The sequence below is a fragment of the Trachemys scripta genome, chromosome 7 (genome assembly GCF_013100865.1).
Source record: "Trachemys scripta elegans isolate TJP31775 chromosome 7, CAS_Tse_1.0, whole genome shotgun sequence".
Classification (NCBI taxonomy): Eukaryota; Metazoa; Chordata; order Testudines; family Emydidae; genus Trachemys; species Trachemys scripta.
In genome coordinates this window covers 66,118,651-66,144,548 of record NC_048304.1, presented here as the reverse complement: position 1 = coordinate 66,144,548, position 25,898 = coordinate 66,118,651, and the positions used below count along the sequence as shown (strand labels likewise).

Here is a 25,898-nt window from a genome sequence, read left to right as displayed (position 1 = left end):
GGCAATCTCCCTCACATCCTCAGGCATGAAGACCGATGCAAAGAATTCATTTAGCTTCTCCACAATGGCCTTGTTGTCCTTGAGTGCTCCTTTACGATCTCAATTGTCTAGTGGCCCTTGTGGTTGTTTATCAGGCTTTCTGCTTCTGATGTACTTTACAAAATTTTTGCTATTTAAAACTTTGGCTAGCTCTTCTTCAAATTCTTTTTTGGCCTCCTGATTATATTTTTACACTTCATTTGCCAGAATTTATGCTCCTTTCTATTTTCCTCATTAGGATTTAACTTCAACTTTTTAAAGGATGCCTTTTTGCCTCTCAGTGCTTCATTTACTTTATTTATCCTTGGTCACATTTTTTTTTTGTTCTCTTATGCTGTTTTTTAACTTGGGGTATGCATTTAAGTTAAGCCTCTGTTATGGTGTCTTTAAAAAGTTTCCATGCAGCTTGCAGGGATTTCACTTTTGGCACTGTACCTTTTAATTTTTGTTTAACTAACTTCCTCATTTTTGTGTAGTCACCCTTTCTGAAATTAAATGCTACAGCGTGGGCTGCTGTGGTGTTTTCTCTGCCACAGGGATGTAAAATTTTATTATATTACGATCACTACTACCAAGCGGTCCAGCGATGTTCACCTCTTGGACCAGATCATATGCTCCATTTAGGATTAAATCAAGAATTGCCTCTCCTCTTGTGGGTTCCAGGACTAGCTGCTCCAAGAAGCAGTCATTTAAGGTGTCAAGAAACTTTATCTCTGTATCCTGTCCTGAGGTGACATTGTACCCAGACAATATGGGGATAGTTGAAATCCCCCATTATTATTGATTTTTTTTTATTTTTTCAGTATTTGCAGGTGTCTGACTCCCCTCTGCCACCCAAACACTCCCTCCATCCCTGGGGCTGAATCCCTCCATTTTTTCACAACTTTTCTTAAGGAGAGCAAAGATTTGTTCTGTTGGCCAGAGTTTCCCAACTTGCTCCCATCTGTTGGGCAGTGTGCTGTGCAATAATTGGGTTCCCTCACTAAGGCAGTGACTTTTCATCCATGAAACTGCATGTATAACTGTGTGTGAAGAACTGTGGTATCCCACATCATCATTTGTCCCTAATCACATATTTATTTCTCACTAACAAAAGAACAATTGTTTATATTTTAGATGATCTGCAAGACCTGTTGCCGTATACTGTTGTCCTCAGAGGAGAGAAAACAGTTTTTGGATTATCTGAAGAGGCCTGGTCTGACCTACCTGCAGAAACGGGGATTGAAAAAGAAAGTCTCTGAAAAGTGCAGAAAGAAAAGCACCTGCCCTTATTGTGGCGCTTTCAATGGTGAGTGTGGAAACTAGAAGGTGGTGGTTGGTATTTAGCATGACTTTTTTCTTTTTTTTTCTTTTTTTTTCTTTTCACTAGGGCCCAGCCTGTGAAGAGCATCACAGTGTTGTGTTATCTTTTCATCATTCAACAATCATCTGTTTTTTCTAGATCTTAACCTATAGCTGATACTTAAACATAGGCTAAAAACCAAAAATCCTCTTGAGTGTACTAGACAATTGTTCAAAGCTGTGCTACAAGGAATGGCGTGAATCTACCTGATGACTATCTTATTCCTGCAAATATGAGGATTGATAGTCCTAATTTTTACCTAACTAAAGAGCCTGTTATTCATAATTGTGCTTAGTCATCTTTGTGAAGACTAATATGCTATTGACCGTTTCCTGCAGTAATGAGTTCGACAAGTCAGTAATACTTAGCATAGAAGTGTTCCAGATGGAGTTGTGATAATTGCAGATCATACTGATATTTGATTCATTGGTCAGTTACTGGGCAGAAAACCTTTGTGATACATTTTTTTTTCTACCACAAAAAAAATCAGTCTGTTGTGACTACCCTTAACACAAAATAATGAGTAACATTGCAGTTAAGTATTGTTAATATTGCTATAGTATTACAGCTTTGCAATTTTATAGTGACATTCTGATTAGAATAGTCAGAATACAAATTCTCTTTAATGTAATGTGTCCAGCAACCCTCCCTATTTGTATTGCGGTAATAACTAAAGGTCTCACTTAAGAGGACTGGGGCTTGATAGTACTAGGAGCTGTACAAATGCATAGGAAGGCAGAGATTTAATAAGTGTGTTCCAATCCATCCTGTATTTTTTTGTCATGAATGCATTCATGACGTTTGTGAACATGTTACCAGTAGTGGCAGCTACAAGACATTAAAATCATGTTTTTGTGACTATCTTTTTTTAAAATTTCACTTCAGTTCCAGTATGGTTTTTGGAAGCTAATATTTCATGACTGTCTAAAGTTAGAGAGGAGTTCTTTACATGAATTAAAAGCTATGTCTCTAAGCCAAGCTTTGAGATGATACAAAGCTTTCTGAAGACCTGCTAAAACCAAGGCTTTTAAAAGTTGTTTTGGAAATAACTTGGGAAGGGAGGGAGCAAGGTAGTAATCAGAATGTGATTTTATTTCTTTAAGGTCTAGTGTCTCTCAGCTTTCTAGGGTAGAAATGAATACCCTGTGCTATTGGAAAAACAAAAATATTTGCTTTCCAGCAGTATAAAGCATTCAATTTCAGCCATAACAGTTTATGCAATGTCAGACTTAATGTTATCACTTGTCCCTCATTTTAGCAGTATTTAAGTCCCACATCTTGTGCAAGTGAAAATCAGTCACTGAAATTATACTTAAACTCTAGAACCTCTGTTTTCCCACCTCTAAAAAGAAGGTAATATTTGCCTTGAGAGTGTTGTAGTGAATGCTTTTACAACAGTTCAAAAACGTGAGGCTATATTTTGGTTTCAGATGTGTATATGTGGGGTTTCCTATATAAGTCAATATGTAGAGTCCATTACAGTTTTTGAAGCTAGATATGGCCCTAAAAAAACACTGCAAAAACTTGAAATAATCTTTTAAATTCCTTTGTGTTGTATTCTGTTATCCAGAGACACAGTATATTGCTACTCATCTTGCAGAGACACCTATTTCCTTTAACACATACACAGTAACAGGTTCTGAATAGATGAAATGCTCATCAAATGAGAATCTCAATCTGCTGGACATGCAAAAACATTTTAAAAAGAAAAGAAAAACCTCATTTGCATTGTGAAGGTTTGGAGAGGTTAATTGAAGTGGTGGGGAAATAGGTTAATATAGTGCAGTGGGTCTCAAACTTTTTTTACTGGCAACCCCTCGCACACAGCAAGCCTTTGAGTGCGACCCCTCAAATATATTTAAAAGTGTGTTTAATTTATTAAACACCATTATAAATGCTGGAGGCAAAGCGGGGTTTGGGGTGGAGGTTGACGGCTCGTGACCCCCCCATGTAATAACCTTTCGACCCCCTGAGGGGTCCTGACCCTATCCCTCTTCCCCCCCAGTTTCAGAAATCCTGGTATAGTGCCCTTTCCCTTCTGGGGTCAGATGCTCACATGAGTCAGAAGAAGAAATTTGCTTTTTGGGGGATTTTTTGTTCTTTGAACTTATTCCAGCTAATGCAGCATCTAACTGATTTGGCAGTTATTGTTGGTGCTTTTGTGTTTTATTTCCCAAATCAGTTTATCCTCATTTTTCAATGAGCACAGGAGAACACAATTTGAGAGGACTAGCTGGTTCAAGGACAGATAATGGTTATGATGTCCTGCACAGTTAGGTCACTGGCTAAAATCCACTCTGGATTAGTAATGATTAAAAGTTATTATCTGAATGACTAATGAGTGGGTGAACTCTGGTCCAGTTCCTAGTGCAAGACCATCTACATTGCAAAAACCCCGTACCACCATTGAGGAGAGGTTGAATGGACATGTAGAGTGAACCACCCTCTCATCCTTAGAACTAGTCCAGGTCATAGCTGAGATGCACTGAACCCGCAACGTGGGGAAACTTTCATTGCTGTGGCAGTTGCTCCTCCTGTTCTGTGAACAGAGGCATCTGGTATCTAAAGGTGACCAGAGCCAGCGCCTTCCCCTAATGCTACGTTCACTGAAAAAATATTTTAAAAAAATTTAGAAGAATAGCTCAAGAGTTGAGGTTTTTTCTAACAAAATTGTCTTCTTGTAGGTACTGTAAAGAAGTGTGGCTTATTGAAGATAATCCATGAGAAGTACAAGACCAATAAGAAAGTGGTGGATCCAATAGTGTCCAGTTTCCTTCAGTCCTTTGAAACTGCCATAGAACATAACAAAGAAGTAGAATCCTTGCTGGGGAGAGCTCAGGTGAATTAGTGTGTCTACCAGTGCTTGTTTTGACAGTGCTTGAATTTTCTGTTAATTTTGATGCATGCATTCCTGAATGATGAGCTGAAGTATTTAGTATAAGGGTAAAGGACTAATGCAGGTCCAGCCTTTGAATATGTGGAGAGGAGAAATTGAAGAACAATTATCATACTGCCTGTCTGAGGGAGATGTTAATGGTTTCTGCAAGGAGTAGCATCTTTACTCTAACCAGTCAAGTAATTGTGGTACACCGTTTTCTGCATGCAAAAGATAGGGATGCTCCTGGTATAGGATCAGTGGCAGTCGGTGAACAAAGCTTAGTGGTGAAATCATGGTGGCAGGAAGCAGAGAAGAAATTTAGGCTACTGCAGACTATCTCTGGGGACAGTTACCTTCAATCACTGTCGAATATTTGTAATACTCATAAACCTTACCTATGATTGGAAGAGCTGAGAACTGGACAGGAAGGAGTGACCAAAGTATAGTACAAGAATATATATAGTTTTTGTGGTTTCGCTGAGCTTGGCATTGTATGGGGGTTTTCCCTTGGATTTTAACAAGTCAGTCAGTTCTTGGTATGGATATTTGGAAAATGCAAATAGAAAACATTGTGATGCAGAGTTTGTGTGTCTCTCCAATTGCAATAGGTCAGCTTTATAAAGACAGGCACTTCTTGCAAAAGCTTTGTGTTTATAGATGAATCATGAAATGTCAGCAATGTATTCTTCATTCGGGAAAAAAAGGTTAGGTTTAGCAAGTTATTTTAAAATTTAATGAAATTGTGTAGGATATAATGCTGTAATCTGTGAGCTCTAGTAATTGAAATTGGTGGAAATTATACCTTACTGCAAGCATGTTATAAGCTGATTATATTGCTTTGGCAAGTAAAGATGAAATACCCATATTGCTCTAGAAAACAGACTACTGTAACAACTAATCTAGAGTGAGAAATCTAAACTGAAAATAGTGTAAGAGGAGAAGTTTGAGGGAAAGAATCAACGAGCCAGAGTTTACTGGGACTGCAATTCTAGATAAAACAAACCAAAAGACAAATTTGGTTTTGTTTGCCTTAAGAATAACTTCCTCTACATATGCTTTTGTTTTGTTTTTAAATCTACTTTTTTACTTGAACAATTGGCAGAGAAGGGTGGCAAATGAAGTAAACAGTATTAAGATGTAGCCAAAAATGAACTGTTATTCGCTTGAAGGTTGCAGTATGACTTTCTTCATTTAATTTTGTAGGAGAATTTGACTCCTTTAATGGTGTTGAACCTCTTTAAAAGAATCCCAGCGGAAGATATACCTCTGCTTCTGATGAATCCAGAAGCAGGAAAGCCTTCAGACTTGATCCTGACACGACTCCTGGTACCTCCATTGTGCATCAGACCCTCTGTTGTGAGCGACTTGAAGTCTGGCACCAACGAAGATGACTTGACGATGAAGCTTACAGAGATAATTTTCCTCAATGATGTAATCAAAAAGGTGAGCCATCCTGCCTGCCTGCCTGAAGCTGCTGCTCTTTTTAAAAATAAATAAAAGGCTGGATTAGATTTGGGGGTAATTGGTTTTACTTGTCGCTGCGAGGTCTGATGTTGCATTCATTCTGACTTCAGCGTAAGAAACAGCTGCAGTATTTGGCCCTATGTGAAATGGCATGGAATGGTGGCCTCAGACTGAGCTTTCTATTTGGCTCTTGGTGTTACACCAGTGTGTTCACAACTTGCTAAATGTGGAGTGAACTAATTGCTTTTCCTGAAGTATTCTCATTATGCTACATTTTAGCATGTTTTGGGATGACTGTTGCACTTGATGGAAATACAAGGACATAATAGTTTATAGGCCCAGAAATTCACACACCCCTCTTTATCCATCTGGTTTCTTATTTTATACCTCTGTCTCTTTCTGCCAGGAGGCCCTTCCAACTTCCCTTTTGATGTTTATGGGAGACTGTCTTTTTCCTCTTTCTCTACCCCATCACTCTTAAGAATTCAAGTCACAGTTACCATTCTTCCTTAGTTAAGGACTGAAAGGGATGCTAGAGCTGGTCAAGTCTGTCACTTAGCTGGAAGGACGGTTGTGCAGCTCGGCAGCATTCTTTTTGCCCCAGGCCAGTATTTCCCAGACTTCTGAAAGCTCATCTCTCCCTCTCACCTCTTTCTACTCTTCCATGTAGTCTTAAAAGCCTACCCAAAATGAGCAGCTTGTTGGGCTTGTCTGCATGTAGAGTTTCACCAATTTAATTTTTTTTTTAAACCACTGCAAAAGATTGTGTGCACATTCTTTTTTGGGTTAAATCAGATTTACTTGGGTTTAGTTTAAATTGATTAGGAACAAGTTTAAGTTAAATGGAAATAAATGATTTAACCCAATGCAACTAAATCTGTGAAGAAAAGTGCATAGATAAAGGGAGTTAGCACCCATTGAAATCAATGGGGCACTTCCCAGTTCAGAGCTATTTCAGCTGTCTGCAAACTCAGGCAGACACTAGTTACATTCAGGTCATGCATTCAAGGTTGTATTTCAACAGTAACAGCTAGAAACTTTTTTTAAAAAAACTGAAACTGGAGAACAATTGAGAAGGGTTGTTCACCATCCCCCAAAAGCTAGTCCTTTGTATCTCAGATTTTTCTCCCACATTGGGAAATGCTGCTCTAGGTTGTGTGCTGTCTCCTGGGAAGAAGAGAAACTAGCACTGGATTATAACCTGTTTCTCTGCAAGATGTTGTGCAACAGAACTATATCCTCAGATTGGCTTAACCTGTTGTTCCATCTTAGTTTCTGCCACAGATATGCAGGAGTGAAACCTTGAGTGATGGTCTTTGTCCAAGAGAGGGCTAAACACAATGGAATTTTGTATGCCACCACTCTAAGTTAATTATTTAATGAATCGTAATGTGTCTCCACAGCATGATCTTTTGTATTATACATTCAAGTATTAAAATGGTCAGTTAATCAAACAAGCACAAATCCTTTAGTTTATCATTAATCAGCAGCTGATTTTGCCAGAAGGAAAATGTGTTTTGCCAGGTTCTGCTCAGTTACATCCATCCAGCATTCATGCATGAACAAAATGTGGGCCACTGTTCCTTATGGTGAAGGTGCCAATGTCTTGTTGCCTTTGCGATTTAGTGTGATGCAAAGCTTTCTGAAAAATTTGTTCATTGCCAATTTTGTGTCTCACTACATTTGTTTTCTGAAATGGGTAATTGTCTTGTTTAGCATAGGATATCGGGAGCCAAAACACAGATGATAATGGAAGACTGGGACTTCCTGCAGCTGCAGTGTGCCCTCTACATTAACAGTGAGCTCTCTGGAATTCCTCTTAACATGGCACCCAAGAAATGGACTAGAGGTTTTGTTCAAAGACTCAAAGGGAAGCAGGGTATGTCTAAATTCTTCCTTTTCCACCTCCCCAAAGTTTTTTTCATTTGTTTTTATTTTAGCCAAAACGTTGGCCATTGCACAGTGATCAAGTCATTGTTTGTAGATCAAGCTAGCAAGGCTTTCCCTGTATGATGTGCCTACTGTGCTGTATTAACACTTTTTACCATTTTCCAAAATACCATTTTGTATAATGGTACTCTTTTCCCAACTAGTTTTAACTTGCTTTATTTGTTAGGTCGGTTTAGAGGCAATCTGTCCGGAAAGCGAGTGGACTTCTCAGGCAGAACAGTCATTTCACCTGACCCCAACTTACGAATAGACGAAGTGGCTGTGCCTGTTCACGTTGCCAAAATATTAACATTCCCTGAAAAAGTAAGTAGTGTAAAACTGAAATTCTTTTCATGTATTTTTCTGCATTGTCCATTGTGGTGTTCAAAACACTGGAGAAAAAGGGAGTCAATAGTGTGTGTGTGTATGTATGTATGTACACACATACATATACATACAGGGGAAGAATGGCATGCAGCTTCAGGTGCTCAGTGCCCTCAGTTCATATCAGTCAGCACCAGAAGGTCATAATGGCATAGGTTCATGGTCCATTATAAAGCTGACTTGTTTCACAGAGCAAGACAATGGAAATGCTTGATGCAGACTGTGAGGAGGGAGGCCTGAAGGGACAAGCATGAAAAACAACGAAGTTAGTTTTGCCCAAACCATTTTAAATTTTTGTATGACTTCATATATGTTACTGTGTGTCACAGTGAAAACTGGATTTGTACTGTATTTCTAAAAAATCACGCCTTTCACATCTTACTCTTTCTGTGATCCTGTCTGTACTTTCTTTTCTCATTGCTCTGATTAATTGTGTACCACAAAATAGACCAGCTGTGTAATGAGGTTGAGTCAGCTTTGCTAAAGAAAATTGTTCACATTTCTTCTTTAAAATTCTAATATTACTTTACTTTTGTGTTAACATAGACTTTTGCATTTTAACTAGGGCTGTCGATTAATCACAGTTCACTCACGCAATTAACTCAAAAGAACTAATCGTGATTTAAAAAATGGCAATTAATCACACTGTTAATATTTAAATAAATGGTATTTTATTATTTTTGGATGTTTTCTACATTTTTCAAATATATTGATTTCAATTACAACACAGGATACAAAGTGTACAGTGTTCACTTTCTATATTTTTTATTACAAATATTTTCACTGTAAAAATGAAAAACAAATATTTTTTAATTCACCTCATACAAGTACTGTACTGCAATCTCTTTATTGTGAAAGTGTAATTTACAAATGTAGATTTTTTGTTTGTTTGTTATGTAACTGCACTCAAAAACAAAACAATGTATAACTTTAGAGCCTACAGGTCCACTCAGTCCTCCTCCTTATTCTGCCAATCACTAAGACAAACAAGTTTGTTCACACTTACGGGAGATACTGTTGTCTGCCTCTTATTTACAGTGTCACCTAAAAGTGAGAATAGGTGTTTGCATGGCATTTTTGTAGCTGGCATTGCAAGGTATTTACGTGCCAGATATGCTAAACATTCGTATGCCCCTTCATGCTTCGGCCACCATTCCAAGGACATGCTTATGACACTCGTTTAAAAAAAAAAAGCATTAATTAAATTTGTGGTCGAACTCCGTGGGGGAGAATTGTATGTCTCTTGTTCTTTTACACCCACATTCTGCCATATATTCCATGTTATAGCAGTCTCGGATGATGACCCAACACATGTTCATATTAAGAATATTTTCACAAAAGATTTGACAAAACGCAAAGAAGGTACCAGTGTGACATTTCTAAAAATAGCTACAGTGCTCGACCCAAGGTTTAAGAATCTGAAGTGTTGTCCAAAATCTGAGAGGGACAAGGTGTGGCGCATGCTTTCAGAAGTCTTAGAAGAGATGCGGAAACTACAGAACCCAAACCACCAAAAAAGAAAATCAGCCTTTTGCTGGTGGTATCTGACTCAGATGACGAAAATGAACATGCGTCAGTCTGCTGTGCTTTGGATCGTTATCAAGCAGAACCCATCATCAGCATGGATGCCTGTCCTCTGGAATGGTGGTTGAAGCATGAAGGGACATATGAATCTTTAGTGCATCTGGCACATAAATATCTCGTGAGGCTGGGTACAAGGTGTATTTGAAAGCCTGTTCTCAGTTTCAGGTTATATTGTAAACAAGAAGCAGGCAGCATTATCTTCAGCAAATGTAAACAAATTTGTTTGTCTGAGCGATTGGCTGAAGTAGGACTGAGTGGACTTGTAGGCTCTCAAGTTTTACATTGTTTTATTTTTGAATGCAGTTATATTTTTGTACATAATTCTACATTTGTAAGTTCAACTTTCATGATAGAGATTGCACTACAGTACTTAAGTGAATTGAAAAATACTCTTTTTTTTCATAGTGCAAATATTTGTAATAAAAAAAATAAAGTGAGCACTGTACACTTTGTATCCTGTGTTGTAATTGAAATAAATATATTTGAAAATGTAGAAAACATCCACAAATATTTGCATGGTATTCTATTATTATTTAACAGTGTGATTAATTGCGGTTAATTTTTTTAATCGCTTGACAGCCCTAATTTTAACATAGATCCCAGCATTTTTAGAGAGCTTTTCAAGCTTCCTTCTATTTGTGAATTTGGCCAGCAAGCTATTCATTCCAATTCAGTCAACAGTCTTGCCTCCATAAGGTCAAGTTTGGCTTGTATTTTTCTTCTCTTCCCCTTCCTCCAGCAGCTTAAAATATGAGGGGACAACCGCCATTAAACTGAGCCTGAAAATCCCAAAGCACAAACCCAAGGAATAGCAAGTGGTGTTAAAATGTCTCGCTTGTTTCTAACTGATAGTCATGTTGCAGGTGAACAAAGCTAACCTGAATTTTATGAGGAAACTCGTACGGAATGGTCCCGAAGTTCACCCTGGAGCCAATTTCATTCAACAGAGGCACACACAAATGAAAAGGTACTTATCTATAAAGGTTCACTTTCCACCTACCACCACTACCTAGTCTTATTGCTGAAGTGAAATCAGCAGATTATTCATCATTGGGACTCCTCTGGATTTTTTTTTGTTTTATGTCATCTTCGATAAAGGATATCAACAATATTCCATGACCTAAAGGTAGCTTGTGCAAGCAAACGTGAACATAGATAAATCCTTCTGTTAGAACATTTTGGTAGGCATAGATTCAATGTCATTGCTAGTAAGCGACAGTTGGATTGCTACACGTGAATGACATACTCCTATTCCTGATAACTTAAAATTACTAATTTTTTTCTTTAAGAAAATTGATTTTTCACGAATATCCTGTGTTTGCTGACTGCTCCATGTTTGCCATGGAGAATGATGTAACTATTTGCTGTTTGTTTAGTTAACATAACTCTACTGTATCTTTGATATTAAACTGACCTCAGTCCTTATCTAAAACATTTGTGAACAACATTGTCCCTCAGTTCCACTCAGTGACAGAGATACTCTTTTTATTAAATATGAACTTGTAGGATGCATGTCTGGTTCAAAGTGGCTGTCACTGGAGTCTCTTTAAGAAACCAGAGTACAAATGAGAGGATGCTCTTTAGTTGTCTATTTCTTTGTTTTTATTTTCCATGAGATTTTGACTCTATTGACGTGTTTTATTTCAAGGTTTTTGAAATATGGAAACCGTGAGAAGATGGCTCAGGAGCTCAAGTATGGTGACATTGTAGAGAGGCATCTCATAGATGGGGATATAGTTCTGTTCAACCGACAGCCCTCTCTGCACAAGCTGAGTATCATGGCTCACATAGTGAGTATACACACAGCCTAGAACCTGGCTATCATGCAACTTTAACCTTTAGTGGTTTAGTTTTGTTTATTAATCTCTCACTCAAACTGTGTTGATTTTTTGCATCTTAAAATGATCCAAACAAAATAGTTTTGTGCTTGTGCATAGGAGTCAAAGTGAAACTGAGCAGTCTTTTGTTCAAATTCCACCGATTTTACATTTGTGCATGTATATATGCATATCGATAAATGTAAAAATAAAAAAAAATTGCAGTGTTAGTAAGAACCCTGATATCTAAGAACATGCTGCATCTTGTACTTTGCAAGTAACGTTGCAGGGTCAAGGGTTTAATAAATTCACTCAACTTTGGTTAAGTGACTTGGTGAGCCTCCAACAGTTTCTGTGTAAATTAAAACAAGTAATTAGATGTATCGTCTCAAGAGTCTTTATATTTTAAAAAAAAAATCTAAAAGCACAGTTTGCAAGGAAACCACTCTCAAAACTTGTAGATTCTGGAACCTTGTAAATTCGACGTGATTCACTGTGTTTGCGGCATCATTTCTTATCTGTTTTGCAGGCGAGAGTAAAGCCCCACAGGACCTTCAGGTTTAATGAATGTGTCTGTACACCATACAATGCTGATTTTGATGGAGATGAAATGAATCTTCATCTTCCTCAAACAGAGGAGGCCAAAGCAGAAGCACTGATTCTCATGGGGGTAAATGGAGTATCTTACTGTCTGGCTTGTGGTAATGTGATATTGCATTTCTGTATGAGTAGCACCCTGTATTTTTCAGTTGCCAGTGAGAGCTGCATTCTTCAGGTAGGCTGCTTGAGTGCTTCAAGAGACCAATGCTAAATTCTGCAGGCAACTGAATATTCGGTGCTAGTGTTAGGGCACCTTCAGAAAACCAGGTGTTTGTTTTTTGTTTTTTTAACAGAATTAGAGGCATCACAGTGATACCTACTCAGTATTCTCTGAAAATGTGGTTTGTTCTGAGTGCATGTCTTCCTGTAGTGACATGCTGCAGAAATGAGGGGCTTTTGCTGTGGAATGTATTTTACCTTATACCACCACACATAATCTCCCCTCCCAACTGATAAGGGAACAGTGGGGCAGTGAGTTCCCTTTTCAAAAGTAAGTTGGGACTTCACGCCCATAGTATAGACATGACCTACAGCAGAATAACTACAGCACCATAGCTATGCTGCTGTAACCCCCAGTGTAGATGCGGACTATAACAGTGGGGGCAGGTTTTCAGTCACTGTAGGAACTCCATATCCCTGAGCGACAGTAGCTAGGTTGATTGGAAGCATTCTCCATTGACTTATCTGTGTCTACACTGGGGGTTATGTTGGCATTGCTATGGTGCTCAGGTGTGGATTTTTCACCCCCAGGTCTGTTGGTATCTCGACCAAATTTTGAGTGTAGATCAGCCCTTAGGAGCCAATTGAGTTTTATGTAAAGCAGTGGCAAGTGCATCTGAGAAGACCCTACTGGGGAGACTCATACTGTACCCTGACATTGGCTCCAGATATATGGGAGACCACTGGCAGCTACTTCACCTTCAGACTAGCAATTACTCATGCTAAGGGATTGAAGGTATAGTAGGTCTCCGTTATCTCCAGGCTGCCAAGACTACAGCCACATAGGACCCAGATCAGATTTAAGAAGTGAGGAAGTAGCCAGTGTAGGCACTTGATGAAACAGTCAGATCAATGGCACGGTCACCCAACTCACAACTTTACAAGAGCCACCAGCAATACTATCACTTGTACTTTTAATTTGACTAATAACTTGACCTATCAATTCAACCACTACATCAGTAGAAACTACTCCTCCTCCTCTGACCAAAGATCTGATACAGTTAGACTTGACAATCTTGCTAAACAGCCATGTGACATAGGTTTGTTATTATTGTCTCTCTCTCTCTCTGAGGTTTTACTTTTGTGTTTGGGAATCAACCTTTCCGGCTGGGGTTTCCTCCAGTTTACAGGATTTGTCCTACATACTAGAGTAAATCCTAACACTTAAACTATGAGATTGGGCCTTTAATGTTTGTTACAAGCTCTGTCTTAAAAGGTCTGTTTTTTCAATTCTATTGCAATAGTAATGTATGTTAAATTAATCTTCTCTACAGAATATACTCATTTTTCATTCTTGTGTTCTACAGACCAAAGCGAACTTGGTAACACCAAGAAATGGAGAGCCTTTGATTGCTGCTATTCAAGATTTTCTTACAGGTCTGTATGTAAAGCTCATTTTAGAGATGTGTGTGACTTAAAAATTGTTTCGTTTTTTTTTTAAAACCGATAATGTCCCATGTAAATCTATAAATGAACTTTTTATAAAAAATTTCTTCTGCCCTGTTGCAAGACGTATCAAAATGGATTCCCTGACTATGAAGCAATTAAACTGATGCTTCACAGTGCTTTTCAGTTATGATTTGGCATGAAGAGGTTACTTGTAATAGTAGGGTTAAAAAATATTATCTTTAAGTTAATGGTGTCACTTAGGTGTCTGCAAAGTTTTTTAATGTTATAGGAAACGTCCAGAGGGTATATCAGTGGCCAGAGACTTCATAAGGAAGAGGATGTTTGATAGCAATTCTCAGGTGGTCTTTTAGACTATAAATCTAATAGGAAAAAAATTAATTTTTTAAGTTTATAAATTGCTGGTACAGGCCTTCATTTAAAAATCATAAGTGCAAGGAAAGAACTTGGAGCCAATATTACATCTGCATTGCTGTCATCTGTATCAAGTGGATAACACGTGGTCAGAGTAATGCTTAACATGCAATCATTTTTAAATTTTACTTCAGCCTGTCAGGTTAACCTTTTTTCACATTCCAGGTGCCTATCTTCTCACACTAAAAGACACCTTTTTTGACCGAGCCAAGGCCTGTCAAATTATTGCTTCTATCCTGGTTGGCAAGGATGAGAAGATTAAAGTTCGCCTTCCACCACCAGCAATTCTAAAGGTGTGTGGTCCTGTTCAGTTTTTTAAACTGTTGCAAAGATTTTTAGCCATGATTTCTCTTGGGTGTTATGCATACTTGATCCATTCTCATAGCCGCCAAAATACAGAATTTTAGCGACAGTTGTTCTTAAAGTGGTTACTTGTTCTGTAAACCTATTGTGCATGGGGATGGAGACAGAAGCAGGTCTTGCTGCTGCTGCTTTAATTTCGCAATAGATCAGGCAGCAGTGCTGTGAGGATCATAAGTCAGGGCCATGGGTAGAGAAAAGCGGTGGAATCTAGGGAGGGTAACTAGAGCACTGCAGACTACCTGTCTTGGTGCAGTGTGCTGTCCATCTGCCCCAAATCATTAGTGCTTTGGCTCTCCACTACGCTGAGTCAGTTATGTTGAGGGTTCCTTATGGTCCTGCTGCTTCAACATACCTACTGTGGTTTGAAAGAGGGAAACCCTAATCTGATATATCTGAGCAAGCTTCTTAAACCAGGAATATAGATGCAGGTGAAGTTCCTCACAGATATGAGGGGTTGGAATGCAGCAGGTGAGTGTCCCCTCAGAGCCTATACTTTGCAATATTCACTGACCCCAATCCTGATGGGATTTGATGCAGGAGTTAGTGGGGGCTGCATATTGGTGCATCAGAACTTGAATGGGTCATCTGGTACTGATGCTTTAGCTGCTGCCACCTCCATGCATTGAGGAGTCCTGTGGATTCAACACAGATGGTTTAGTGAAAAGGAACTTGATCCTCATCTTTCCCATTCAACCTCCTGCCCCCCTCCCCACATTCCTACTGACTTGTCCTCCGCTCCTACACCGCAAAACACAGCAACACCATGGGGAGTCTAGAGCATTTAAGATAGTGAAAACATCCTAGGGATCATGGGGGACTCTTAGGAGGTAGTGGAGCTTGAGCTTGGGGAGCAGGATCTGGGATAGAAGAAGTGGAGCTAAGAAGAGCTCTGCTCCATAGCTGCCTATGGTCCTATTTCATATTCAGCTGCACAATCTTCCTTCTGATGACATAATTAAGTTTATATCATGGTGTTTGTACATCACCAGTGTATGTGTCTGGAAAAAATAGTCATGCACTTTTTATTGTGTTGTAGAGGAATTTGATGTATGCGTTGTGGTTAACTGCTTAATCAAATATTAAGTAAACGACTTGCAAATGAACGTGTATACTGATACCTAGAGTGAACTTAAAATTGATAAATATCTATGTGCTGGAGAGTGTAATTATTAATGTGTTCAGAGGATAGGGGAATTGGAGCATTAAAGGATAATAGTCATCTAAAGCAAAGACCAAAGGATTTATGGGAAGTCAGTTTTGAGGTGAGGTAAAGGTTTTCCTTTGTAAGAAGACACTGTGTCTAGACAATAACATTTTGCCAGATGACTGTAGATTTAGATGTTTGTGTCAGCTGCTTATATTGGCTAGCTCTATTTCATCTGGCTGAAGTACACAATAATGTGATCTCTAAGCCAAACGCATTCACGAAAACACTGTATACTGAACAAGAGAAACTAGATTCACAACACTGTAAATGCAGGGAATGAAGTGAAGCTGGCAATCATCTACATTTTAACTTTTATTTCAACCAGTGTCAGAGAGAAGTGGAGGGGGTATTCATTCATTCATTCAGACATCTGCCCTTTGTCCTTCAACCAAAAATATTGAAGTTCCGATTCCTTGGGGTAGTGGGGTTTCTGTTCTCAGTTAAGTGAATAATGGCAGCCATCTCAGCAAACTGACTGGCACAGGTTGTTCCACCAAGCCATTAACCACAGTTTTAGAGCAGCATATTGAAGTTGGCTGTTTTGGTACTATAACCCTATCGAAAACATTCTGACTGTTTTTGATTCTTTCCTTTTGTTGCCTTCAGCCTGTAACCCTGTGGACAGGAAAGCAGGTCTTCAGCCTCATTCTCAAACCTAGCGATGACTGTGCTGTGAAAGCCAATCTCCGAACCAAAGGAAAACAGTACTGTGGCAGAGGGGAGGATCTGTGTATCAATGATTCTTGTGAGTGACTTTGCCTGCTCAACTGCTCCTCAATTATGAGTTCATAACAGATCTGCACCAGTGACTACTTTTCTGTTACTTGTCCGTAATTGAGTTCACAGCAGGGAAATGTGACTGAAGAAAATGCTGTTAAATGCTATTTTTCGCTGTTAAACATGAAAATGCGAGTAAAATGTGCAAGAATGTGATGAACATTTGATTCACGTACAAAATAGGCAATTTCTCAAAAGTTGGTGTTTGCTCAGACATAGAACACTACAGGAAAATTGTGAATTTTATTAATAAAATATTTATATAGCATTTAACTTGTCATGACACCTTACAGAGATTTAAAAAAAAACAGTCTCTGCCCCAAAGATCTTACCATTTTAAACTTGACAAATGCAGAACTTGAAGCTAGGCAAAGGAAGGTGATAAGGAAAGTAGAGATGGCGCAAAACAGAGTTGCTATACAAAGAGCATATTACACATCGGCTGATATTATTAAACCAGCAGTCCATAGCTAACCATTTCTGTAACCAGAAAAATCCTTCCTCTGTTTTAGTGAGGTTTTTTTCCCATGCCCCTGCCACATTTTTCTTCACCATGAACTAGCTGCAGGGGAGCAGAGCAGTGTAAACCCAAGAAAATTCTCCCACCATAGGAAGAAATTGCAGAGGGATGTAATAGGCCTTAGAAGATGCAGTGGAAACCCCAGTTTCTCGGAGTCGGCAGCCTCAGTGGAAGCGACAATCCCTCTGAGTTTCTCTGAAGCGAGTGTTGCAGTCTTTGGCGTACCTGTTCTTTTGTGAAGCAGCAACAGTCCAATCTGGAAAAGGTCTTCTGCAAGATCTCATGAAATCCCAACATGGCTTTTGCAGTGTACTCAGTCATTAATGAATATCAATGGCTGTTATTTACTGTTCAGCAAGTTTTGTTGCATCCTTTAAAAAAAAAAAAAATTAATTAAAACAATAAGTCAGGTCTGCTGGTAGAGCTATGTCAGTTGGGGGATGAGAAGTGTGATACCTGACCCACATAGCTGTGCCAGCATAAGTCCTAGCAAAGATGCAGTTACGCCAGCAAAACTGCTTTAACTGGTATAGCTTGTTTGACTTGGGGGGAGGGGGTTACTATAGGAGGTTACTACCCTTTGCAGATATAACTGTGTCCACGCTAGGAGCACTTAATAGACCAGCTTACCGATTCCTAGTGTACATGTAACTATGGTGTACCTTTAGTGAGCCAGGACAGTGCAGTGATTTAAGTCCATCTATATACCCAAGCCGTTCCTTGAATGTAGCATATTGGAGTTGGAGTGCTCACGTATTAAGTTGCTTACTTTCTAGTGCCATTGTGCCCAATTACTGACTTGTTCCTAAATAAAATAACTCTCTTCAATGATTCTTCGCTTACTATAGTCACATTTTTATCAAAGTTAAGTGTGGCTTTTGGCTGGGAAACTGCTTGCACTGATTTGCCTACTGTGTTTTAAACTATGTGAACAAAAATGGACTAATTTAAGATATCGCTCAGAAGATTTAAAATTGCTTTTTATCACATTTAATTCTTCCATGGGAGTTAAAAAATTAAAATTTGCAGGGTTAAGGTTGCTTTAAGTTATGGGCTACTGCTGTTTCTTAAACAAAAATGTGGCAATTGAAGCATTTACCTGGGGAAAGGGTGGGAAATAGACTTAAAAATGTATGGGAAATGGAGTTGCAATAGGAGGATTGTTTTGGAGACACTTCCACTGCATCCTTTTTATTCTGTGTTCTGCTTCTATAGGCATAATGTGTGTGTTTTGGGGCTTTTTTGTTTTGACAGCCCACACTGTTATGATTTAAACTCTATTAAATTACTAGTAACCTAAGTTAAGCTCTTGGTCTCTTTGGGTGTCAGGCTTTCAGTATTTTCCTTTGTGCCTCCAGATGTTACAATCCAGAATAGCCAGTTGATGAGTGGCAGTATGGACAAAGGAACCTTAGGATCTGGATCCAAGAACAATATCTTTTACATTCTGCTGAGAGACTGGGGGCAGGTAGAGGCTGCAGATGCTATGTCACGGCTAGCCAGGCTTGCTCCTGTTTACCTCTGTAAGTAACCTGGGAGGTGCCTTTCGTTGTAGAATATTTTAATGTAACCTAAATCCAGAAAGGTTTCTATTAAAAATGTAGCCTATTTAGACAAGGAAAAATCAATAAGGCACTTTTCTCCATTTCCATCAACTTAGTATATCTGTTCACAACTTTGTCTTGAATTCAAGTGATGTATTTGCAAATGCCATATAATGGAGAGAAATTCTGTGATCATTATCTGCATAGAACTCAGTGACCTGAACTTTTTTGTATGTCAATATCTTTTTTGTAATTTTATTGTAGCTAACCGTGGGTTCTCAATTGGGATTGGTGATGTAACTCCAGGACAGGGACTGCTAAAGGCTAAATATGAACTTCTGAATGATGGCTATAAGAAATGTGATGAATACATTGAAGCTTTGCGCACTGGTAAGCTGCAGCAGCAGCCTGGCTGTACCGCAGAAGAGACATTAGAGGTGAGTGGTGCTTCACTTGTTAAAAATAGTGTTGAATATGAGTGCCATGCACTCAGGCCAAGACACTCGGGTTTATTAAATCAACCCTTTTTTTTTTAACCAAAAGCATACCTTGCTGTTACAAATACTGTTAAAGTACGAAACAGCAGACATACAGAAAAAAGCCATGGCTAGTTACCTTCTCCTGGGGTTTAGGGTGTCATGATGGATTTTTCCTATGAAACTCTGACTGCCCCTTATATTACACATCCATATTACATGTTCATTACTTAACATTCATGACACAATGGTGACTGGAAGATCAGTATCTTATGTAACTCATACAATACTCCTGTGCAAACTTTAATTGGCATGTAACTTTCTGCTGTCATTATTTTTGTGGTGGTCTCTTCTCTGGTTGATTGTGCACTATTGTGCATATTTTGGCCAGGTCACTGTGACCTGTTTCTCTGCATAGGGGTTTTTTGGGACCTTCTAGTCCATTTTTCTAACTGCTTTTGACAACACAATTTATAGATACATTATTCTTCAATTTAAACACATCCTGTTTTAAAAATGTCGTCCTCTGTCCTATATAGCTGTTGTAAACAAGTTTACTTGATGACAGCATCGTTTAAAGAAACATTTTGCTCATGTCAAGCAAGCTGCAAACTAGGCTAAAGCCAGCATTACTTACAGACAGGACTGTTAAAAAATAAGTCGTCATACCAGCCTATTACAAGATAGGAGTACTTGTGGCACCTTACTCCTGTTTTTTTTTGCGGATACAGACTAACACGGCTGCTACTCTGAAACCTATTCACTTGGATCAATCAGTCTTCAGCTGTCGTTAAGACTGTGCCGATCACAACACGTCTGCCATTCTTCTCGCATTCTTGCCTTTCTTCTCCATGTTCGTCTGAAACATTTTACAATGTAATCTTGCCACCTTCTTGGAGGCCGACCAGGTGGTCTTTTCTGTTTGCGCGGGGACCCCTCAGTAATGATTGCAGTCCACCTATTGTCCGTGAACCGTGCTATGTGGCCCACCCATCGTATCTTATTATATCTGCTTTCCACAACAATATCTTTCACACCACTGCATTCTCTAATTGTTTCATTTGGGATACGATCCAGAAGAGAAATTCCCAACATAGCTTGTTCCATTGCCCTTTCAGCTACCGACAGCCGCTGTTTTTCTCTCTTTGTCAGTGCCCACGTTTCACTGCCATACAGCATGGCTGGCAGCACTGTTGAATTAAAGATATTTGTATGTGTGGTCTTGTCGAATTTTTTTTTTTTTTTTTTAATTTCCTTTGAGGATGTCCTTGATGGAATTAAATGCACACCATCCTGCCCGAATCCTTCGCGAGAGTTCTCCGTTCATGTCTTGGCACATATTTATTTCTTGGCCCAAATATATGTACTGTTCCACTTCTTCAATTTCTTCTCCTGTTACCGTTATTCGGGCTTTTCGTAAGACGTCTGATCGCATGTATTTTGTTTTGCAATGATTCATTTTCAGACCGACCTGACTGCTTTCCTTGTCAAGTCTTCGTAGCATGCTCTGCAGTTGGTTGGTGCTTTCGGCAATTAATACAATGTTGTCCGCGAATCTGAGATGAGATTCTCCATTTATATTAACACCACTCTTCCAATTGATCTTGTTCATAACCATTTCAAGGCAGGCGGTAAATAGTTAGGTGAAATCGTATCTCCTTGCTTTACGCCTTTCTCAATTGGGCTGCGGAGGGGAGTTTTGAGGAGAATGTCTGTTGTACATCCAGTATTCACTTCCTTCAACAAACTGATGTACTGCATGTTAATGCCCTGCCCTGTGAGCGCCTTTAATATTGCGTTGAACTCAATGCTATCGAAGGCCTTTTCATAGTCAACGAAAGCAATGCATAGCGGGAGTTTGTATTCCCTCGTTCTTTCTAAGAGCTGGCTAAGGGTAAATATATGGTCGATCATGCTGAAATTTCTTCAAAACCCTGCCTGCTCTCTCGGCTGTTGTTCATCCAGACTCTGCGAGAGTTGGTTCATTATCACCTGTGTAAAGAGTTTATAGATACGAAAGAGCAGGCACATAGGGCGATAGTTCTTAAGATTTTCTCAATCCCCCTTCTTGTACAGCAAGATGGTATTCGACTCCTTCCAGCTTGATGGTATTTTTCTTCTTCGAGATATCGACTGAATCTTAAAGCGAGGGCCTTCCAAAGTTTTTTGCCTCCTTTCTGCCATCGTCACCAGCCTTTCTCCTCTTTCATTTCTTTCGCTGCTGCTGTATCTCCCTATGAACTTTTTGCCAGTTTTCCCTCGCCCGACCTTAGCGTTGAAATCTCCCATCGTGACCGTATAAGTGGACTTTTGCGTGAGGGCTGTTTCGAGCTCTTGGTAGAATTCTTCCACTTCTTCGTCCTTACTTGCACTTGTGGGAGCGTAGGCCTGGATGACCTTGAGGATAGCTTTTGACTCCATCTGAAGATGCAGCACACCAATACGTGATATGAGCTGGCATAATATGACTTTCGAAACCCAATCCTTACTGACGATAAATCTGACTCCTCCAACGTTTCTAGCGCCATCTCCCTTTCCGAGCCTCACAGTGCTTCCATCCTTCCAGTTGACTTCCAACTTCTTCTTTAGTCAGGTTTTGCAGATACCGAGGATATCGCATCTTATCCCTTTCTTCTTCTCCATCAGATGATTTAATGTTTCCTCTCTCGCCAGCGACCTACAATGATAAGTATACACAGCGAGTGTTGTCCTTTTCCATTTTGGCCTAGCATCTGACATTTTTAGCAACCTTTGTCGCTCAATTTCCACTCCACCACCGAAGAACGGTTTGATGACGTGCAGGGAACTAAGAATCATTTACTCGTGGTGTTTTAAACGTTAACTTTAAGCCATCCCACTGACTAAGCGGGCAGGCATACGTACCTCGTCAAGCTTAGCTAGCCTTCAACCTCTAAGGAGAAGGAAAAATGCTCTTTCCTCTAATAGAGCAATCCTCCTCCTTGGATTGGATAGTCCGACACCTTTGTAGCATGGTTAGACCTACCAGGCATACGCCCCGCTATAATAGTTGTCACACGGCCAGGGTCACCGCTGCACCACGATGAGGCACTGAGGTAGAATTTTGCAAGATAGTTATCAGTGAGATTTGATTAATAAATTGTAAAATATGCAGTGGGTTCTAAATATGACTGTGTTTGAAAACTATGAGGAATGAATCGTTGTACTTAAATATGTGCCTAACATGAAGCACCTGGGTAGTCATGTAGAGGTCACCTCTTTAACAGTTTCAAGCCATTATCCTCTTATCTAGTATATTTCTAGAAATCCTTAATCACTGTTTTTCTTAAGATCTATAAAACTAAAATAGGGTCTCACTTTGCTAGTCATCAAGTCTGATGCTGGTCACAAAATGCAGTAGTTTTGCCATACTTCTCAAAGGAGAGAGTTGTAGTAAGATCTCTTGTTACTAAACTTAATGCTTGCACCAAATACATTTATAGAACATATATAAATAGACTTGACACATGAACAAAGTACATTGTGTGCTGCAATATCTTTTATATACATTTACTTACTGTCTTACTGACAATTTGCCAGTCTGTAGTGGGTCTCCAGTTCTGTAGTTCACGAGAATCTTAGTAAAATGCATTTCAAAAAGCAGATTTTTTTTTTTTTTTTTTTTTTTACTCTTAACAATATTCTTGTTTGCCTTTTTGATGCTATTTTAGACTTCATAGTGAATACTACTGAAGGTTTTTTGGTGGCTAGCCTCAGTATACTGCTATGTACATATTTGTTACTAATACTAAATATCTAAACTCTCTGATTCTAGGCCTTAATCCTTAAAGAACTCTCTGTGATCAGAGACCATGCTGGCAGTGCCTGTCTCAGAGAACTAGATAAAAGTAACAGTCCCCTTATTATGGCTCTCTGTGGTTCTAAAGGTAAGATTAGTCAAGTTTTGGAATTGTGTGAAGTTACTGCCTACATCATTTGCCCTTAATTATTTGTATTAATCATTATGTAGTCAGTTTTGTCTAAAACATGCAGTTGTGTAACATTAGGTTCATAGCATGTATCATCGCTATCAATTCCTTTTGAGAGGGTAAAGCTAGCTTCTTTTTAAATTAACTTGTAAATAATCACACTTTATTTTATTTATTTAGATGCTTATTACTCTACAATAAGAGCATCCATCCAGCACTCTAGGTGCCCTTGGGAATCTTGTGGAAATACACAAATAAAGACACGTTAATTACCCCAAGGTCAAATACCCCAGCAAAGTATGTGCATATAAGTATGTGAGAAAAAGTAATCATCGGGAAGACTTTCCACTTCCATTATCAAGTATCAGGGGGTAGCCGTGTTAGTCTGTATCTACAAAAACAACAAAGAGTCTGGTGGCACCTTAAAGACTAACAGATTTATTTGGGCATAAGCTTTCGTGAGTAAAAACCTCACTTCTTCCTATGCATCCGAAGAAGTGAGGTTTTTACTCACGAAAGCTTATGCCCAAATAAATCTGTTAGTCTTTAAGGTGCCACCAGACTCTTTGTTGTTTCCATTATCAAGTCATTCCATGTCGTGTTCTGTTTTCCTGATCTCTGCTTCTACAAGATCAATTGAATAATTGTTTTTCTTTTTTGTTTGGATGTTGTCTGATCTTTGCCATTAATTTCCTGTGTGACCCTGGGCAAGTCAATTGCACTCTCTGCTTCCATTTCCCTGTCTGTATTGGATAGGTGTAATACTTCACAGGGGCGAAGAAGTTTTATTAATATTTGTAAATCGCTTTGGGATCTTGAAGTGAAAGCTATAGCAAGTCTGTGTTCTGCTTGTTTTCAGAAGGAGTTAATCAAATGATACTATGTCTGTAGAGAAACTAAATACTCTAAATTCAAGATGGGTTTTCAAAGCAGTTGATATTGCATCTGTCAACAGCAAAAGAGATGTTGAGCAATGAAATAATAAGAAATGGCATTAACAGACATGGATTATATGCTGTTCGCTATTTTTATTATACTATCAACAAGTTAACATAAGGTCTATAATCAAATAAGAATGTCATAAAGATCCATGATCCACAGAAAACTAGATTCATTGATTGACAGAGGGGGGAGTTCCTTGTAGGGATGACTTAATTAATTTTGTTTTGGTATCTCAAGCCTGTGAATGTAAGTTTGACTGAAAAGAAGAAATAACTGAAGAGTTGAATTAATTGACTGATGCACATTTAAAACCTTTTTTTTTATGACCTAGTAAGCAGTGCACCATTCATCTCGTTTAAAGACGCATCCTTCACAGAGGATTACTAATTTTGATGTCTCCCGTTTCTCCAGGTTCCTTTATTAACATATCGCAGATGATTGCCTGTGTAGGACAGCAGGCTATCAGTGGGTCACGTGTGCCTGATGGATTTGAAAATAGGTCTCTGCCTCACTTCGAGAAGCACTGTAAGGTCAGTAGTCTGACACTAAACAGGATTCAATGAAATCCATCCATAAACTGGGAATAAGTTTAGATGAGTCACTACTCAGTCCTTCACTAATGGAAGGACCACCTCTAAGGGTAACATCATAAAGTTCAAGTACAATATTTTGAAAGAGGAAGTAGGGACAAGGAGCTGATGCTCTTTGCCTTCATTTGTTTTCAGGAATCTTCATTAGCCTGAACCTTAACAGCTAAACTTTTAACTTCTGGTTGCCCTTTTCTGCCAAATAGTCCCTTGCTTGAAATATTTAAACAATACTTTAATATGTTAAATTAATATTTGTTGAAATAACTTTAAGATAACACTGAGGATATATTCATGGTTCTTATATTGCTTACAAACAATAAGATTCTCTTAATCTTTGCCTTTTTTCATTTCTTTTGAATGCTGATTCATTGCACTAAGGTGTTTCATGCTGCTGTGCGGATGGTTTTGTTTTTATGATGGATTTCAAGAATTTTAGTGCATGTGAAATATATCCACTGTGTCACTCTGGCGTCTGAAATTCTCTATAGAACAGATACAGCATGACAAATAGTATTGCTAACTTTATATCAATGTTTCTCAATCCTGTTGTGCAGGGACCAGTTTCCAGGGTCAAGAGACTAGAACTGTCTCCAGGTTAATACAGTCCTATCTGAGACTGCCAGTTAAAATATTATCAATTCATTTCCTAGTAAAGAAGTGTCAATATAGCAACCCTCGAACACCCCCCTAAGCTCACCAGTTCATGTCATTCAGGTTACTGAATACCTGTCAAGTGGTAACTCTCAATCACTACCTGCCTGGACTCAGTTGCAATTTCTGAACTAACAGAGAAGGTTGCTTACTGCTGTCCAGTAACCTGAACCTGCAGTTCCCTTTTTATTAAGAAAATGCTCCAGGTAATTGTTGTTTATGGGAGAAATACACGTGATATAAATTCTATGAACTTTACAAAGAGAAAATGTCGTAACTTTTATTTCCCAACCTTGTCCAACTTGTCTGTTACTAGTTAAATGATGGTACAAAGTAGCCTGCTTTAAGAGTCAGTGCCTCTTACCCTCTCCATCCACTGTTCTGCTTCACAGCATGTGGGAATGACTTTTGGGTCAGATGCTAGTGATGGGATTAGGAATAGTATAGAGAAGGTTACAGTCAATCCTCTAGTTACTCAGTTTGCTTAATAAACTTGTAAATTGGCTTTGAGCAGTTTGTGTAAAGTCTATTGACCAGACCCTCATCAATGGCCAAAACAAGCTATTCAAAAGAATTTAGAAGCTCCAACTCTATAAACCATGTAACACATTCTGTGTTCCATAGGCTCAGGTTAGGAAGATTCCGGTAGAAGTAATCTGTGTCATTCTTCCTCCTCCCCACTCAAAAATGAGTATTCACATTGTCCTCCAATCAGATTGCAACTCAGGAGCGTGTGCATAGAGTCCTATTAGACTAAATGTTTTTCTATTGCAGACTTATAGAATGTGTAGTAAGTCTTTAGAA

General features: G+C 38.9%; 1 protein-coding gene across 2 annotated transcripts in view; it reads left to right on the top strand.

The window, feature by feature from the left end:
* The window catches only part of POLR3A (RNA polymerase III subunit A), a 51,793-nt gene that overhangs the window by 2,628 nt on the left and 23,267 nt on the right, over positions 1 to 25,898 (top strand). For both annotated transcript variants that reach the window (XM_034776336.1, XM_034776334.1), the window contains exons 4-18: positions 1,156 to 1,327; positions 4,066 to 4,220; positions 5,463 to 5,702; positions 7,440 to 7,602; positions 7,840 to 7,976; positions 10,484 to 10,587; positions 11,269 to 11,410; positions 11,967 to 12,107; positions 13,564 to 13,633; positions 14,243 to 14,370; positions 16,254 to 16,392; positions 18,303 to 18,467; positions 18,753 to 18,925; positions 22,758 to 22,869; positions 24,265 to 24,383. In XM_034776336.1, coding sequence (XP_034632227.1) covers positions 1,156 to 1,327; positions 4,066 to 4,220; positions 5,463 to 5,702; positions 7,440 to 7,602; positions 7,840 to 7,976; positions 10,484 to 10,587; positions 11,269 to 11,410; positions 11,967 to 12,107; positions 13,564 to 13,633; positions 14,243 to 14,370; positions 16,254 to 16,392; positions 18,303 to 18,467; positions 18,753 to 18,925; positions 22,758 to 22,869; positions 24,265 to 24,383 — 2,160 coding nt within the window. The remainder of the gene's footprint in view (positions 1 to 1,155; positions 1,328 to 4,065; positions 4,221 to 5,462; positions 5,703 to 7,439; positions 7,603 to 7,839; positions 7,977 to 10,483; positions 10,588 to 11,268; positions 11,411 to 11,966; positions 12,108 to 13,563; positions 13,634 to 14,242; positions 14,371 to 16,253; positions 16,393 to 18,302; positions 18,468 to 18,752; positions 18,926 to 22,757; positions 22,870 to 24,264; positions 24,384 to 25,898) is intronic.